This window comes from Sporobolomyces koalae (genome assembly GCF_050403365.1).
Source record: "Sporobolomyces koalae JCM15063 DNA, S_koalae_JCM15063T_v1_ctg7, whole genome shotgun sequence".
Taxonomy (NCBI): domain Eukaryota; kingdom Fungi; phylum Basidiomycota; class Microbotryomycetes; order Sporidiobolales; family Sporidiobolaceae; genus Sporobolomyces; species Sporobolomyces koalae.
The window spans coordinates 298,973-314,445 of NW_027481764.1; the positions used below are offsets into that span (position 1 = coordinate 298,973).

At 56.7% G+C, this 15,473-nt stretch overlaps 7 protein-coding genes across 7 annotated transcripts; 2 read left to right on the forward strand and 5 right to left on the reverse strand.

The window, feature by feature from the left end:
• Nucleotides 1-256: 256 nt before the first annotated feature.
• JCM15063_004136 (uncharacterized protein) lies at nucleotides 257-1,518 on the forward strand (the record flags this gene model as incomplete). Its single annotated transcript, XM_076677180.1, has 5 exons — nucleotides 257-439; nucleotides 551-627; nucleotides 693-766; nucleotides 836-1,026; nucleotides 1,114-1,518. The coding sequence occupies 5 exons, from the start codon at nucleotides 257-259 to the stop codon at nucleotides 1,516-1,518; spliced, it is 930 nt and encodes a 309-aa protein (XP_076535699.1).
• Nucleotides 1,519-3,291: 1,773 nt separating this feature from the next.
• On the reverse strand, nucleotides 3,292-3,898 carry JCM15063_004137 (uncharacterized protein; the record flags this gene model as incomplete). Its single annotated transcript, XM_076677181.1, has 2 exons — nucleotides 3,292-3,453; nucleotides 3,512-3,898. 2 exons carry the CDS (start codon nucleotides 3,896-3,898, stop codon nucleotides 3,292-3,294), a joined length of 549 nt encoding a protein of 182 aa, XP_076535700.1.
• Nucleotides 3,899-4,233: 335 nt separating this feature from the next.
• On the reverse strand, nucleotides 4,234-5,636 carry HIS5 (histidinol-phosphate transaminase; the record flags this gene model as incomplete). Its single annotated transcript, XM_076677182.1, has 4 exons — nucleotides 4,234-4,696; nucleotides 4,756-5,039; nucleotides 5,107-5,402; nucleotides 5,471-5,636. 4 exons carry the CDS (start codon nucleotides 5,634-5,636, stop codon nucleotides 4,234-4,236), a joined length of 1,209 nt encoding a protein of 402 aa, XP_076535701.1.
• A 116-nt stretch (nucleotides 5,637-5,752) lies between these two features.
• Nucleotides 5,753-7,389, forward strand: JCM15063_004139 (WD40 repeat domain-containing protein; the record flags this gene model as incomplete). Its single annotated transcript, XM_076677183.1, has 5 exons — nucleotides 5,753-5,801; nucleotides 5,898-6,299; nucleotides 6,368-6,456; nucleotides 6,533-6,979; nucleotides 7,057-7,389. The coding sequence occupies 5 exons, from the start codon at nucleotides 5,753-5,755 to the stop codon at nucleotides 7,387-7,389; spliced, it is 1,320 nt and encodes a 439-aa protein (XP_076535702.1).
• Nucleotides 7,390-7,509: 120 nt separating this feature from the next.
• Nucleotides 7,510-9,236, reverse strand: JCM15063_004140 (serine/threonine-protein kinase; the record flags this gene model as incomplete). The annotated part of the gene is made up of 9 exons (XM_076677184.1): nucleotides 7,510-7,818; nucleotides 7,878-7,954; nucleotides 8,016-8,079; nucleotides 8,149-8,436; nucleotides 8,508-8,567; nucleotides 8,627-8,669; nucleotides 8,729-8,931; nucleotides 9,020-9,113; nucleotides 9,196-9,236. 9 exons carry the CDS (start codon nucleotides 9,234-9,236, stop codon nucleotides 7,510-7,512), a joined length of 1,179 nt encoding a protein of 392 aa, XP_076535703.1.
• Nucleotides 9,237-9,649: 413 nt separating this feature from the next.
• GDT1 (putative ribosome biosynthesis protein GDT1) lies at nucleotides 9,650-10,761 on the reverse strand (the record flags this gene model as incomplete). Its single annotated transcript, XM_076677185.1, has 4 exons — nucleotides 9,650-9,756; nucleotides 9,821-9,926; nucleotides 9,988-10,568; nucleotides 10,710-10,761. 4 exons carry the CDS (start codon nucleotides 10,759-10,761, stop codon nucleotides 9,650-9,652), a joined length of 846 nt encoding a protein of 281 aa, XP_076535704.1.
• A 303-nt stretch (nucleotides 10,762-11,064) lies between these two features.
• On the reverse strand, nucleotides 11,065-13,968 carry JCM15063_004142 (uncharacterized protein; the record flags this gene model as incomplete). Its single annotated transcript, XM_076677186.1, has 6 exons — nucleotides 11,065-12,470; nucleotides 12,539-13,015; nucleotides 13,084-13,263; nucleotides 13,330-13,660; nucleotides 13,754-13,868; nucleotides 13,943-13,968. The coding sequence occupies 6 exons, from the start codon at nucleotides 13,966-13,968 to the stop codon at nucleotides 11,065-11,067; spliced, it is 2,535 nt and encodes an 844-aa protein (XP_076535705.1).
• Nucleotides 13,969-15,473: the final 1,505 nt, after the last annotated feature.

Sequence of the window (15,473 nt, forward strand, 5' to 3'; positions counted from 1 at the left end):
TGTCACGAGAACACGTGATTGCGGTCCCCTCTCTGCACCGCTACCTGACTCTCCCGCGTCGCACCGCTCACCTTGACATTTGGCATCGGCTGCAACTCTGCTCGCTGCACTCTGTCAATCTCGCCGCACGCGCTCGCACAGTCAAGTCGTCGACGGAGAACGCTGGACCGCCAGTCGACTCGATCAAGGGCTGTCTCCTCTTCACTCGATCAACAGGGGCCATTCGCAACTACCATCTGCACGCTGAGACCTCCTCATGGCTCCACGTAGGACAGGAGAATCGTCGCGGGAAGCCGTTGCGAAACCCGCTTCGGGGAACGGTGGTTCAACTTCGGCTGCCGTCTCCACAGTCGCTGCACCCGCCAGTCCAGCTCTCGGGGAGAATGCAGATGTCTCGAGATCCGGTGATGATCAGCAGATCTCCCAAATCCTTGCCGAGGTCAGTATAGCCGCTTGTTCAGTCACGTGGTTCGCAGACGAGCGCAACGTTCGCTGCTCGAAGCATTGACAAGCTCACTCACCAACGCCGTTCCGCAATGTCCGGTCACAGATGGCGACTCAGAGTAACTCTCCGGCGTCCCGAGCTCGGCGTGGTGCAGCCGGTCGCGCCAAGACCTCCTCGGCGCAGTGAGTCTCTCGTGCCCCTTCCCGAGACCTTCCGCGCGATAGAAGCTCATGACCCTCGCTCTCAGATCTGACGCATCGGAGGCAACAACTCCTACGCTAGCTTCTGCTCCCTTGCCGGCGCCGGCAGCGAACCCTGGTCGTGAGCATCGCGCGCCTTCTTCTCTCTCCTGCTGTCTTGTTGCCATGCTAAACCATCGTCTTTTCTCAGAGAGCGAAGATATCGATCAGCTCGAGTCTCCTTCGCGCGAAGCGGAACCATCACAAGCCGAAGCGACCGTCACTTCGCCGAACGGACATGCTTCGGGTTCGAGGCGCGTGGACCGCAGGGCGCGAGGCAACAGTGATGAGCACAAGGGTATGACTGAAGAGGAATGGGAGAAGAGCAGGAAAGCAAACCACGTGCGTTCCCCCCCCTCTCTCCTGCTTGTACGTAGCTGTCAAATCGGGGGCCGTCCTGACGAAGACTGTTACGCTCGCGCACTACAGAAAGAGGTTGAACGCCGTCGTCGCGAGACGATCAATGCTGGACTTGACGCGCTCGCAGCTCTGCTCCCTCCTCCACCACCTCCCCCACCTGGCACGCTGCGTCCGGTCAAGCCCAACAAGTCTGAAATTCTCGGTCAAGGCATCAATTACATTCAGCAGCTGAAACGACAGCAGCAAGCCGAATCGAACAAGACGACGTTGGAGAAGCTCCTGAAAGACCAAGAAATCAAAAAGTGCCAACAGGAACTCGACAAGCTGCGAGAGGAGAACGAGCGGTTGAAGCAGAGGGTCGAAGACCTCGAGAACAGCAAAGGGTCAACACTGGTGGAGGACAGGGACAGCAAGAAGAGACGCCTTGATGACAGTGTACCTTCGTGGACGACGCCCGGCTTGCAGGTAGGCTGACCAAAACTTGGGACGACGGAGGTGGGTAATAGCTTGAATCGAAGTGTTGTCAATACTACTGGCTTGGTTACAACTCTCTCGCTCTGCATGTGAGCAACGCGCTCTTGTCGCTGTGGGCCTCTGAAACGAACGCTACGGAACGACAATTGGCAAAGGACTAAACACGGTAGAAAGCTCGACGACGGTCTGAGAGGCGATGCGATAGCGAGTTCTGGTGTGCGCCCCAGGGAGTACGATGTGCTTCAGGTTCTCCAGGTGCCGAGCAAGCATGGTGTACGTTCGCCCCGGCTTCTCGAGCCACGTGCAGAAACGTTGCAGTTCTTGCTCGAGCAGATCAACGTTCTTGGAAGAGAGACCTCCGACGCCCGCCTCGATTGCGGTATCGAAGTAGTCCATGGTACGTTCGGTGGGAACACCTGGTTCTCGGGGAAATCTCCAAGTCGCGATTCTGAGCTTGTCGAGGCATTCTTCGAGATCATTCGCCCTGGATGTTGCTGCCGCACGTGGGAGAGTCCTTGCATCATGCGTTGGAGTCCATGGTGCCCGGTGCTATCATCCTCATTCAGTTGTCAGATCGACTATCAGTGGGTAATCAGATCGGACCGTCTCACGTACCCCTCCGGCGGCCCATTGCCAAACGGCTCGTTGTAAGAGCCCCAACTTGATTTCGTTTCCGTCTCTGTCGTAAAATTGCGATCCTTCAAGTATGGCATAGAAGTCTCGAGGGGTTGGGCAAAAGTCGAGAGCCTGGCTCAATCGCGAGAGCTCGTCCATGACCTCGACTTTTCCCTTTTCCGTGAAAGTACGCCACGACGCATAGACAGCCTCGTGTAGGTACCTTGCAGCGCGTACAAGTCCTTAGCTGTCACACTTGTCAGCTAGCGCACTTCGGAGCAAGACGAATTCCGCTTCGAGCTGCTGTTCTTGCGGAATCGGGATTGAACGTTGTGAAAGCTCCGGCACGCGAGGACGAGCGTGGACGGGTCCAGACATGTGTGTGATAGGGTTCGATTTGAGAGTCGAGAATTTTTTGGACTGAGAACAAAATGAAACGGGTGAACTCCGCGATATCGCACAAAGACCACTCCAGGGGGGTACCGTGCGCAGCGTAAAGCTCCTCTCACGCTGCGCGGATGTCTGAAATCACCGAGAGACATCCGAGCGGGAACCATTGAGAACTTCGATTGCGTTGGTAGAAGATATAAGCCACGAGTTTGACGGTATAAAAAGCATAGAAGCGTAGGAAGATGGTCCGCATCGGTAAGTTTCTCGTCCAGCCTACTACAATTTATAGGTTCCCGTCTCTCGTATAACAAAAGCACAAGAGTCTTGAGGCAGCGAGCTCCTGAGAAGAGCACAACGTATTTCTGGCAAGACTCAGACATGGTAGAAAGCACGACGACGGCGCGAGATGAAGGGCGACAGGAACTGCTGAGTTGGGTACCAAGGTGGGATGTGCTGTGTGAATCATAATCGAGAGTGGAGGTCAGTCAGCCGAAGCCTCAGCCGATAAAAAGCAAAGGCGGAGGTCGAGCTTGCCTCGGCTGCCTCGTAACGGTTCAACATGTTCCCCAGGATTGACTCTACCTCGTCGCTAGGATCGTCCGCATGACGACGATCTTGCTTCTGCAACTGCCCCAAATGTTCGACGATCACATGATGCGACTTGCCATGCTCGACGATCCAAGCGCGACAGTCGTCGAGTTCGTGTTCGAGCGCGTAGACGCCTCTAAGCGAGAGATTGTCGAGATTTGCATGGATAGCGGCATCTAACTAGTTCATGGCGCGTGCGACGGGAACAGCTTGTTCTCGATCGAAATCGAAGGTTGCGAGTTTGAGCTTGTCGAGGCATTCTTTGAGATCGGACGCCGACGATACTGATGCCACACGTGGAGCAACTGTTGCAGCTTGCGAGCTTGCCCAGGGTTTCGGGTTCTGTGACAAACTTTCGACGATTAGGTCGCCTTGGTGACGGTGGTCGGATCGGACATACCCCTTGATCTGCCCATTCTACGACTGCTCGTTGCAGGAGTGACAAGTAAATATGATTGCCGTGATTGTCCCTGACGTTGGTCCCGTTGAGTATGGCATAGAAGTTTTTCGGGTGCTGGCAATCTTTGACAGCCTTGCGCAAACCTTTGAGCTCCTTTACGATCTCGTCCCGTTCATCTCTTGTGGCTGAATGCTGGAGATCGGAGACGGCCTCTCGAATATACGCCAAAGCCTGGACAATTTGAATGTCGTCTCGGTGGTCGTACCATTGGTTCGAGACGTCTGCGCGGAGGGCACCAAGCTGCTCGGCGATGGCGCGATTTCGACGGCTTTGCTGTCGTTCCTCACGCGGCGGCACGCGAGGACCAGGGCGAGCCAATAAAGGCATCTGGTCGAATGGGCAAGTCAGCAGGCGTCAAAAGAGAGAGGCAAAGAAGATGCGAACGGGAAACGCGGCCAGTAGGCCCTTGCTCTTGAGGACCTCCTATTCATGCTTGTCCGAGATATTTCGGATACTCGCGACCGAGAGACACAGCTCGGAATGACGTTACTTAGTTGTCCTTACCTAAGAGTCTCAATTCAGCAAGCGAACAAATCGACACGAGGTCCCTGCGCTTCACAAGCTCTCTTCGACATCCAGCGGATTCCTCTCTTCTGGCCTGCATAGGTGTCGATCGCGGATCGAAATAGTATAGTATGTCCAGATGTCTATAGAGTACGATTTTATTCCCGCTCGAGCCCCTGTCTGATCCTCTCGACGAGCCTCTCGCACTCGGCTCTCGTACCGACTGTCACGCGCAGACAACCTTCGCAACCCAACTCTTTCCCTCGGAACCTGACGACGACCTTGTCCTGCTCGGCCATGTGCTTGTACAGCTTTTCGCTCCGAACATTGTCCGGGGTATCGATCGCGCCCTTGTTTCCAATCTGGACCAGCAAGAAGTTCGCGTGCGGTTTGCCCAGGATTCCGATCAGTCCGAGTTGTTTGAACTCGGGTGTGAGGAACTGTTGCGCGAGCCAGTCTCGGTTCTGTTTGAGCGTCTTGATGTTTTCGTAGAATTGCGAGAGTCCTTGTTCTGACAGCGCGCGCAATGCGAGCGATGCGGTCGGGGTCGAAATATTGTAAGGAGCCTTGATATTGTTGAGGATTTGGACGAGCGGTGGGGAGGAGATTGCGACACCGAGACTACATCCCAGAAGTCAGTCCCCAATACGAGGTAAGAAACGAACAGGAAGAGGGCCTACCGGATCGCGGCGAGACCGAACCCTTTGCTGAGGGTTTGCATCACGACGAGGTTGTCCCACCCTTCCTCGACGAGAAGTTTGACGGCACTGTCCTGATCTGGCTCGTCTGCAAAGTCGATGTACGCCTCGTCGACGACGACGAGTCCCTCGTAGTCTGGGTTCTGCAGGACTTGGCGGACAGCCGAGAGCGGGATAAGGGTGCCAGTCGGGTTTCCCGGCGAGCAGAGGAAGGTGAGTTTGATCGGGTTGGCCGACTTGGCTGCCTCTGAAAGAGTCCGGTTAATCTGCAACAATCAGACATCGTCAGGCGAGAGCGCTCGCAAAAGAGGGACGCATGGTTCGAACGCTCACCTCGTCGACACGGGGCAAGAATTTGCCACTCTCGACATCGAGGGGTACCTTGACGACTTCGACGTCGTTGATCTGAGCACACACGCCATACATGCCGTAAGTGGGCGGACAGACGAGGACGCGGTCCTTGCCCGGGGTGCACGTGATGCGGAACAGGAGGTCGATCGCCTCGTCGGAACCGACGCCGAGGAAGAAGTTCTCTGGCGAGGGGACCTTGCGCAGGTTGCACAGGAGCTGCTTGACGTCGTAGTGGGTAGGCGAAGGGTATCGGTTCAGATTCAGGTTGTCGAAGGAAGCTGCGACGGGGTCAAAGTCAGTCAGGGATCGAGACCGGCTGTCACGAGTAGCTGTGCATGATTCTCACTGTCCGTTTGCTGATCGGCCGGGAGAGCGTGGCCGAGCGAGTTCTCGTTGGCGTCGAGGAGGATGCCTTCGCTGTAGTCATCGCGCGCGCATCGATACGGCGACAGTGCGAGGATGTTGGACCGGATCGCTCGCTCGAGCTTGAAGTGCGCTGGCTTGGCTGTCATTGTGGTCTGAGTAATCGAGATGAGAGATGAGAGATTGCCTCTCGAGTTCCTCCACTTGTCCCGAGTCATCCATCTCCGGCGTGCTCTCTCCGGTTGACTCGTACCCGTGCACGTGCATGGCTCGCGTTTCGCTCGTGCAGTCCCTGTACGGCCATCAAGACCGAGGTTCGTCACGGCTTCATCCTCGCTCCGCTGCGGGCCGCGCTTGCCGAACTCGCTGATCTCGGATCCGGCCCATCTCGCCTGCGAAAACCGCCACAGCATGGAGCCTCGACTGGTGCCCGTCTGAGCCTCTGCTCGCTTCGTGTTCGACCGACAAGTCGATCCGGCTGTACTCGTTCGTGCCGCCGCAGCAAGCGACCGCAACCGCGTTCCAACTCGCTTCGACCATCCCGACGTCGCACTCGCGCACGGTCCGCAACCTCGCCTTCTCCCCGACCGGCGCCACCCTCGCGACCGCCTCGTTCGATTCGACCGTCGGCATCTGGTGCAAAATCAACGAGGCCGGCCTCGACGATGAAGCCTCGCCCGACGGCACTGGTGAGTGGGAAGCCGTCGACCCGCTCGAGGGTCACGAGAGCGAATGCAAGAGCGTCGCATGGAGCGCCGATGCTCGACTCCTCGCAACGTGCTCGCGCGACAAGTCGGTCTGGGTTTGGGAAGGTGCGCACGGCAATTCCTGTGCTTCTTCTGCCGTGGTCGTTCTCAGCTGACTCGGGCTCGTACTACAGCGGTCGGACCGGCAGAGTTCGAGTGTCTCGCAGTATTGATGGAACATTCCCAGGATGTCAAGTGCGTGACTTGGCATCCGAGCGAAGAAGTACCTTTTTCTTGTAGCTGTGAACTCCCTCTGTCGCGAATCTCGCTCACCCTATCCTCGATTCGTGACGGTACAGCTACTCGCTTCGTCATCGTACGATGATCAGATCCACCTCTACGCTCCCGATCCATACGACGACGAATGGACGCTCGTACACAAACTGTCACCCGCCCACACGGGCACGGTCTGGTCCGTCTCGTTCAGTCCATGCGGGTCCTACCTCGCTTCAACCGGAGACGACTTGTCGCTCAAAATCTGGAAACGGATTCCACTTGCACCCGAAACGGGGACTGCCGGGGAAGCGAAACGTGAGGAAGGCGGGTTGATGGGTCCGTGGAGTCGGTCGGGCGTGCGAATCGGACACAAGGAACGATTCGAGTGGAAACAAGTCGTGCATCTCGAGAACGTGCACGACCGAAGCGTGTATAGTCTCGATTGGCAACCTGGAGGCCGATCCGACGAAGCTGGGTTGGGCAGGATCGCGACGTGTGCAGGAGACGGCAGAATCAGGATCTGGCAGGTCGTGGGTTACCATTTCATCTCCTCTCCTCTCTATAGCGCGCAAAGAGTTGACGCATGCGATTTCTCGTCTCTTCCAAGACTCGACCTACAAGCACAGATCTCGATGCGCCGCCCACTCTCGTCCCGCTCGTGACGGTCGAAGACGCACATGGGCTGTCCGACATCAACTCGATCAAGTGGTGTAACCTCTCACCGACGAAAGCTGCCCAGACGCTTCGATCTCTCGAAGGGGGCGAGGAAGACGAGCAAGACGCGAGCGAACAGGGTCAGGAGGAACAAGAGGATTCGAGATGGAGAGGCTGTCAGGATTGGTTCGCAACAGCAGGAGACGACGGAATGATCAAGGTGTGGAAAATCGAACAAGACGATGAATGGGCCCCTGAAGTAGAGGGCACGACAATGCAAGAATAGACGCCTTACTAGGTGCGACATTGATCTTATGTTGCTTGCCAAAGAAAGGATACGGAGAGGGGAATCGCATAAGGGTACAACTGAGCCACAAAAAGCTACAATGATTGGTTTACATCTCGTTCACGGGGAGCTCGACGTGGAAGCATCACGAGTCGTGCCCGGAGTCGAAGGGACCTTGTTCATACCGAGCGCTTCCATCGTCTCGCGATGTTCGAGCACGGGGGCATGCCTCGTCACCGTCTCGGTCCTGCTGAGTCTCGAACCCAATGCATCCATCTTTGGGACCTCGAGGGTCGCTTTGCGCGTCAATAATGCGTGCTCGGGCGTATCGTGTACAGGCGAGTTCGAACGTGACGATTGGGGAGTGAATACGGGAAGGTTCGGCTGGATATGGGGCGAAGGAGGTCGCGAAAGAGCAGACCGCAACCACTATCGCAGGAGCATCGAGTCAGCGAGGACCGAACACAATAATCGACATAGCCACATACAGGGTGCTCGAGGGCTTCCTCGATACTCGGGCGTTTGTCCTCGTCGACGGTCAACAACCACCGGATAAAATGTTTCGCTGGAGATGCACCAAGCTGATCAGCGTTAAGAAGCTCAATCTGCTTTCCGCAAGTACTTACCGTCGCTCGAAATGACATCCCAAGTCTTCGGAAAATATAATTTCGTGGTCCGAGCCTCTTCCGCCTGGGCGTAGGCATGTCGTGAGCTTCATCAACCCCGCAATATAATGCAGAGAGTACGAGCGGGACTTACGAGCTCGAACGGATCCGTCTTCTTGTACGGAAACCTCCCTCCCATGCAACAAAACGCGATCACGCCGAGACTCCAAACATCCGCTTTCAGGCCGTAACCGGCTCCTCGTGCCCTTCCGAGGCTGACACCTCCTGTCGGATACATTTCAGGTGCCGAGTAGCCCGCCGAACCGGCAATCGTATACAGTCGTTCGCCCGGAGGGATATACGCGGCGAGTCCAAAGTCAGAAATCACACAATCGTCGTGACCGACTTCTGGATGGCTACCCGGCGGGGTACGGTACAGGATCTGTTACATGAGAAATATCGAGTGAGCTGAAGAAAACGCATGGCAGAGAATGCAGGCGAGCACGAGCATACGTTTTCGGGTTTGAGGTCTCGATGGATGATGTTTTTCGAATGGAGGTACTTGACTCCGTCCTGTTCAAGAAGTCTATGAGCTTACGAGCGGACAGCCGCCTGGAACTGTAAATACCTACGACGAGCGCATAGATGACCTCTCTCGCTTCCGCTTCCGAGAACCTAGGTACATGACGGGATGAGCTTTTTCCGGCTGCGTTTCTCGCGTATTCGACTCGTACCTGTAGTTGGGGCTCTCTATGAGATGCTCAAACAGCTCGCCGCCAGCTGCGAGCTCAAATACGAGGTAGTACCGCTCCTTGCTTTCGAACCATTCTTTCAGCTCGATGATGTGTTCGTGTTTGAGGCTCAAGAGAGTGTTCTGTCGAAAGACTTGCTGTTCGTGGTCTCGGATCTTGGCTTTCGGGATGATCTTGATTGCGACCTGCACGATCACAAGCGAGAGTTACGAATGCGCGAGCGAGTGAGCGAGAACGGGACGCGGATTTCAGGGAGGACAGCGTATCGCTCACATCTTCACCCGTGTCGGTACATGTCGCACGCTTGACCTCTGCAAAGCCTCCAACCCCGAGTGTGTCCTTGAACTGATAATGTCGTTTGCGGGAACTTTTCGCGATCGGCGAGCACATGCGCGAACGTCGGGTCAGCTCGCTCACGAGAACCTCAGAGAGGCCTTTCTGACACTCACTGCGACGCAGGCTGGCCCGACAAGAGGTCGAGGAAATGCATCGACCGACTGAGTCGTCCGGCTGATCACCGAGTGGGGGTCGGAAGATCTAGGGGCTTTGATGCAGCCTTGGGCGAGCGACTCGCTGGAAGCAGTCCGACACTTGTTCGTCCAACAAGACAATCTGCAGGATCGACAAGAGCGCGCACAGGCGAGGACGACAGCGAGAAGGGAAGCCGACGCAAAGAGATGAAATCATATCTCGGGATCTTGTTCAAAGTTGGCCGGGCTTTATGACCAAGCAAGGCCGCCGCACAACGCAAAGAATGCCTCAGGAGACACCAAGATGGCCAATTGCAAGAGAATGCCCAAACCAGAAACAGCGTCCGTCTATGCCAGATAAAAGAAAGAGAAAATCCCCAAAGTCGCGCCTGAAACGATATCCTCGGCAAACCCCCAAAACCCCGAAACACGCTCAGACCACCGTCGAGGGTATCTGGATCGGCTCGTCGACAAACGTCCAGAATTCGTAGCCGTATGCGACACCGAAGATCAAGAACAGGACCGCTCCGCTCAACATGACTGCACGAGCCCTCGAGTCAGTTCCGAACCGCCGCTCAGGCCAAGTCCTGAAAGTAAGGCGTACCATGTTTGATAGAGATGTGTTGCGAGATCCACCTGCCACCCAGCACCGCGCCAAGGGTGCAGACGGAATGACCCAGAGTGGTACCGAGTGTCACGATCCATACATTCTGTGATCAAAGACTTGGGTCAGTCGCTCGCCCACAAATGAGGCAAACACTCGAGGCTCACGTGTGCAGCAGCGAGAGCAATAGTCGTGATCTGACTCCGGTCACCCCATTCGGCGAGGAACGTGAGGATGAACGCCTGGACAAAGATCGGACTGAAACAGAGCGACACCAAGTTCTTCGCGCCTTCAACGATACCGCCTTGGTCTTGCTTGTTGCCTCTCTTGCTTGCTCCCGCAGATGGCGGCGGTACCTCGTCATCCTGCACGGTGCTCGGTCTCGATGCGCCTTCCTCCATGTCGACCATGCTCGTCGTGCCTTCCTCGGCGACGGCTTCCTCGACTTCCTTCTGCACCTCGCGCATCTCTTCCTCCATCTTTTCGCGGCCTTTCTCTCCGCTGTCCATCTCGAGTCCTTCCTGCAACATGCGCGCGCCGAAGAAGAAGAACAGGATCGCTGCGGCGAGCGTCGTCCACCGTTTCGGGAGTAGCGAGGGCACGATCGTACCCAGCAGCGCCGAGAGGAGCGACATGGTCGCGAGAGCCGAGAGCGCGCCGGCGTAGATGACCGCACGCGAATGTCGCATCGACAGGATCGCAGCAATGATGAAAGTTCGGTCACCAATCTCGCTCACGAGAATGACCGCTGTAGTTTAAACACGCAGTGTAAACGGTGCGTCAGCGCTGAGCATAGAAACGCGCCGACAGGATGCACTGCGAGAGCGCGTTCGATTGATCGCAAATCGATGATAGCAGCTGGGTGCAAGGTGTAAGGCGTGACACGTACAGATAGACCGCGTGAAGCCCTCGAAGCTCGTAGGCATCGACAGATCCAGCATCGTGCAGCGGGAGATAGCAGAGATAGCAAGTTGAGGGAAAACGACCGTTGACTGCTTCTGGTGCGGGGTTCGTTGCGAGCTGGGCTAATTATCTGCGCAAGTCTTGCGATCTGTGATTTGCGAGGGCCGGCCGACAAAAGTGCAGAAGTGACGGAGGTTTTGTTTCGACGTGTTCGCGACTTGCAGACGTTTTTTTGGCCAACGGCCAGTTCTCCGATTCTCACTTTTTCCCTATCGATAAACACAGCGAAGGAGCACAAAACGAGAGATTTACAAACACCAGTACGGACGAGACTACCGCTTTTAGTCCTCCATGGCAGCGAGAGCCTTTTCGTTGAGCATTTCCGCCTCTGCCAATTCCATCTCCTCCGTCTCGCGCTCGAGCCGCTCCTTGAGGTCGAGCAGCTCCTTGAAGCGGTGCTGTCCCTCGCGCTCCTTTCGCTCGAGCTTCTCGACCTCGTCCTTGAGTGCCTCCGTTCGCCGCAGCATCGCGCCCTCTTCGTTCGTGGCCAATCGCGCGAAACTCTCGAGTTCGATCCGGCTCCGACTGAGGTCTTCGTACCCTTCACCGAGCTTGACGCCGAGTGTCTTCGATCGAGCAATGTACCCTCCGAGCGTCATGCCGAGCTTCTTCTCGACCTTGGCCGCTTTGGCCGATTCAGACGCCATCTTGTCCCGGTTCGCTTCGATCAGCGCGCGCAAGCCGTTGATACGTTGCTCGGTCGTGAGCGCGTCCTTTTCCACGTAACGGTCCGAGCGGGCGTCGTACGCGAGCCGCTCGTACGAGGGTCGCCACGAACGCTCGAAATCCTCCTGCGAGAGGACGATCGTGCGCTTGAGAACTTGCTCGCTCGCGCCGGGGAGACCGACAGATTGAGCAATCTCGTCGTGTACGAGTTTGCGAGCTGATGCGAGATCATCGTCTTCGAACTTTTGCAGAGATGAAGTACCTCCGCCGGCGCGTTTTGATCCTCCAACCGGGTGCACGATCGAGTCGTGTTCGAGCAACCGGATCATCTCGATTGTGACCATCCTTTCGACTTCTCGTCGAGCCTTGTCGGTCGAGTTCGGTTCGTCCTGGTCTTCGAGTTCGAGCTGCGCAAGGAGAGCGGCGGCGTCGACGTCGATCGGTCGCGGCAAGCCTCGCTTGACGGCTTGGCTTCTGCGTTCGAGTTCCTTCTTCGCCTCGATTTCGCGCAACTCTTTCAGCTTGTTCTCGCGCTCAGTTCGGTCTTCGATCCTCATCGCTTTGGCAACCTCCTCACTGACTTGCTCGGCCGCTTCGTCTTCCTCCTCGGGCAGGACTAGCTCGAATTCGTTCTTGGGCTGAGGCAGAGCCGAGAATCCTTGTCGCAGCTGGCGCTTGACGTCGTGGAGGTGGTTGCGTTCTTCGCGCGGGGTCATGCCGAACTGAGACGCGTTCTCGTCGTTGATGCTGAGGTTGTCCCGCACCGGCGTTCGGAGAGGGGTCGCTCCAACACCTCCGATAGAGGATGCGGGTGTGGCCGAGACGTCGGATTGAGCGGAAGAGCCACGGAAGGGAGTCGCAAGCGGATTCGGGGTTGCGGCGACAGCACCGCGCGGAGTCGCTCCCTCGAATCCAGTGCGTCCTTGCAGTTCATGCATGGGAGTATTCTCCTCGCCGAGGAGAGGGGTCTGCTGGGCTGTGAGGTTGCGGAGGTTGCGAGCTTCTGCCATGACGTTGTCGTCTGCTCAAGGAGGAAGAAGGGACCGTCAGCTAACTACTCGTGAGAGTGTCGGAAGAGATGACACGCACGTTGAGGAGCGGTGCGAGGAGTGCGAGCATTCTGGGCGTTGCCCAAAGCCGAATACTCTCCGAGCAGTCCCTGACTCGCCTCATTGCCGCTCTCGTCGACAAGTCCCCTGGCGTTCTCGCCTGCCCTACCGATTTTGACGAGATCTTCGAGCTCGCGTTCGCCAACCTGAGGTCCAGGCAGGACCAGCTTTCGCCTCTTCGAGATCTGCTGCTCTTCACGGCGCTGTTGCAGGAGGGCGTCTTTGCTCGGGACAAAGTGACTCATGGCGTCCGCGTTCTGGTCCTTGTTCTTCTCCTCGCGAGCTTTGCGCTTCTTGTCTCGCTTGTCGTCCTCTTCGCGATCTTGCTTGCGCTTGCCGCCCTCGAGTTCACGGAGGGTCTTGTTGGTCGGCGCAGCGACTCGCTTGTTGAGCTCTTCAGTCGTGTCGTAAAACCCGGGAGCAGGTTGCTTCTCGAATGGAATATCGGCCATGTAGTCTGGGCGAAGAGTAGTCTGTTGAGCATGGATCGAGGATATACCGGAGGAACAGAAACCAGAAACTAACCCATGCCTCCCTTCTTGGGCTTCGCACGCATGAGAATGCCAGCAGCTTTGAGCTCTCGCTTCTTCTGCAAGATGGCAAGTCGCCTCGCTTCCTCGAGTTGACGCTCTCGAGCCTTTCGCTTGGCTTTCTTACCCTGCGTGTTGGCCAACCTCGCGCGAGCTTCGGACAGCATCTCCTTTTCTGCACGTGGCCGTACCAAGAGCAAGTCAGCATAGACGATAAGCGACGCGAAACAAAGTGACTGACCATCTTCGTCCATGTCGATCGGGTCAGGCCGCGCCGGTCGATTCTCGGGATCCGGGTCGACTTCTCCTGGCCGCAACCTCCTGACATCGTCTGCTGAAGGTCCAGCGTCGTCAACGCCGGCCAGACCCAGCTCGTCGTTCTCCTGCCGTTCGGCCTCGTCGAGGAGTTTCTGGTATCGCTCGAGACACTGGTTCGCGGTGCGTCCAACGATCGGAGCAATCGTGCGCCACTGAGTCGGCATGAGTTTCGCGAGATGGAGCAGCTTCTCGTCTTCCTCTTTGGACCACTCGGTCTTCTTGATCGCCGGGTCGAGCCATTCCATCCAACGCGCCTACACGGAGATGAAAACTCTCGGGTCAGCACAGTTGAGCTGGTACGATCGGGCAAGGTGGACTGCTTCAAGCTCGCGAATGCGAGAACTCACCTTGCATTGTTTGGGCGTCTTGCGCACGAGGAGCGAACTGATACGAGCCCATTGATTCTTCCCGTACTTGGAGATGGCAGCCTTGAGGATCTCGTCTTCAGTGTTCTTCCAGACACTGTGACACACACGCACGCCAGTCAGTCTCGCGACGGCCAGATGCAAGATTGCGAGATGAGCGGATGAACTTGCCCTCCTTTGATCACGATCCGGACCATCTTGACCCGAGCTGTAAGAGTGGGATAGCATGCAGAGTACCGTCAGCTCAGGTCCTAAGCCCTCGGAGGAAACGGCGAGCCGGGACATCGAGATGCGTTGACGCGGCTCATCAGAGATGGCCGTCGAGCCGCGACTCTCGCCGCCACTCCAATCCGAATAGCAGTGAGTGACTTACGACAGGCTGACCTGGTGCGAGTCTGGAACGAAGTGCAGTGATGATTGAGATTAGCGGCTGCGCGGGTTCGCGACTTCGCGCGAGCTAATTAGGGCTAATAGGGCTACAATATGTTCCTTACATTTGGTAGTTGGCGTCAATACACCTCAACAAGAAAAGCTCCATACTTACGTGCAACTATAGATGTTCGGGTTGCGAGCTTTCACGCTTAGTGGATGCCCACGAGCTCGCGTTCGCGACAGGCGCGGTCGAAATGCGTTCGTCCTTCTCAATCCTTCGCAGGCCTCGTATCGAATCGACCCAAGTTCAGGGCTCCTCAGCTCCACCGCAGACTACTATCGGTGTCGAATGTGGGCGGGCGAGCGATGTATTTGAGGAGTGGCGAGGGAGGAGCAGAACGGGGTATGACATCAGGGTCATTCGCACGAACCCCTCTTCGCTTTCGTCGTTCCGTGAACACCGCGGACCTTCTGGTGGGGAGAGATTGAGAGCTGGGAGACAGCGATTCTGCTCTTGCTTCCCTTTTCCTCCCTGCCCTTGAAACGACACCATGGCTCATTGGCGGCGACCAACTGTACACACTCGTGAGTCTTCTCCCTCGCTGTCTTTCCCTCGCTTCCCTGGTCCCGGTTCGCCTCTCTACTGTCGTCGTCGTCGTCGTCGTCGTCGTCGTCACCGTTATCACCGTTGTCGTCGCTGTCAGTCATGTCGCTGCCGTAACTGACTCTCACTTCACTTCTCTCTTCGCTCGCTCGTCTCAATGATTGCCGTGTCGCATCTCAACGATCGGGCTCGTGCTGGACATTGTCCCGTTCTCGGACTAGGTGCTTGCCCGCTTCAGAACTCACTTCTGTCTGTTTCGTTGGTAAGCTCCTCGCCATTACTCCGTACCCCTCCGTTGCCCTCGACCCGGTTCTTTGTTCGCCGATCGCTCTGAGATCGACCTAGCTGATTCCTCACATTGTCAAAGCAGTTGAACGTTGCCAACCTCGGATCGAGCTTCAAGCGCGGAACGTGCGAAGCTGATCTTGAGTTGCACCAGGTGATGCGGTACGTCGCCGTTGATCCAGTGATGTACATGAGCGTGGACCTGACTAGTCCCTCGTGCCCCTTCCAGGTATGGATTCTTCCTTCTCGCTGGCTTCGCTGCCGGTGTGGCGACGACAACACTCGTTCGGAAGCCTGCGGAGAGTCTCGCTCGGATTCACAATCGCTCTTTGCCTATCACGATAACGTCCGTACCCTCCAAGTCACGTACAGACTCCGCTGCCTAACACGAGTTGGACTCCGCGTCTGCCCGGTCCGTTTGATCTTTTTACTTTCGTTGTG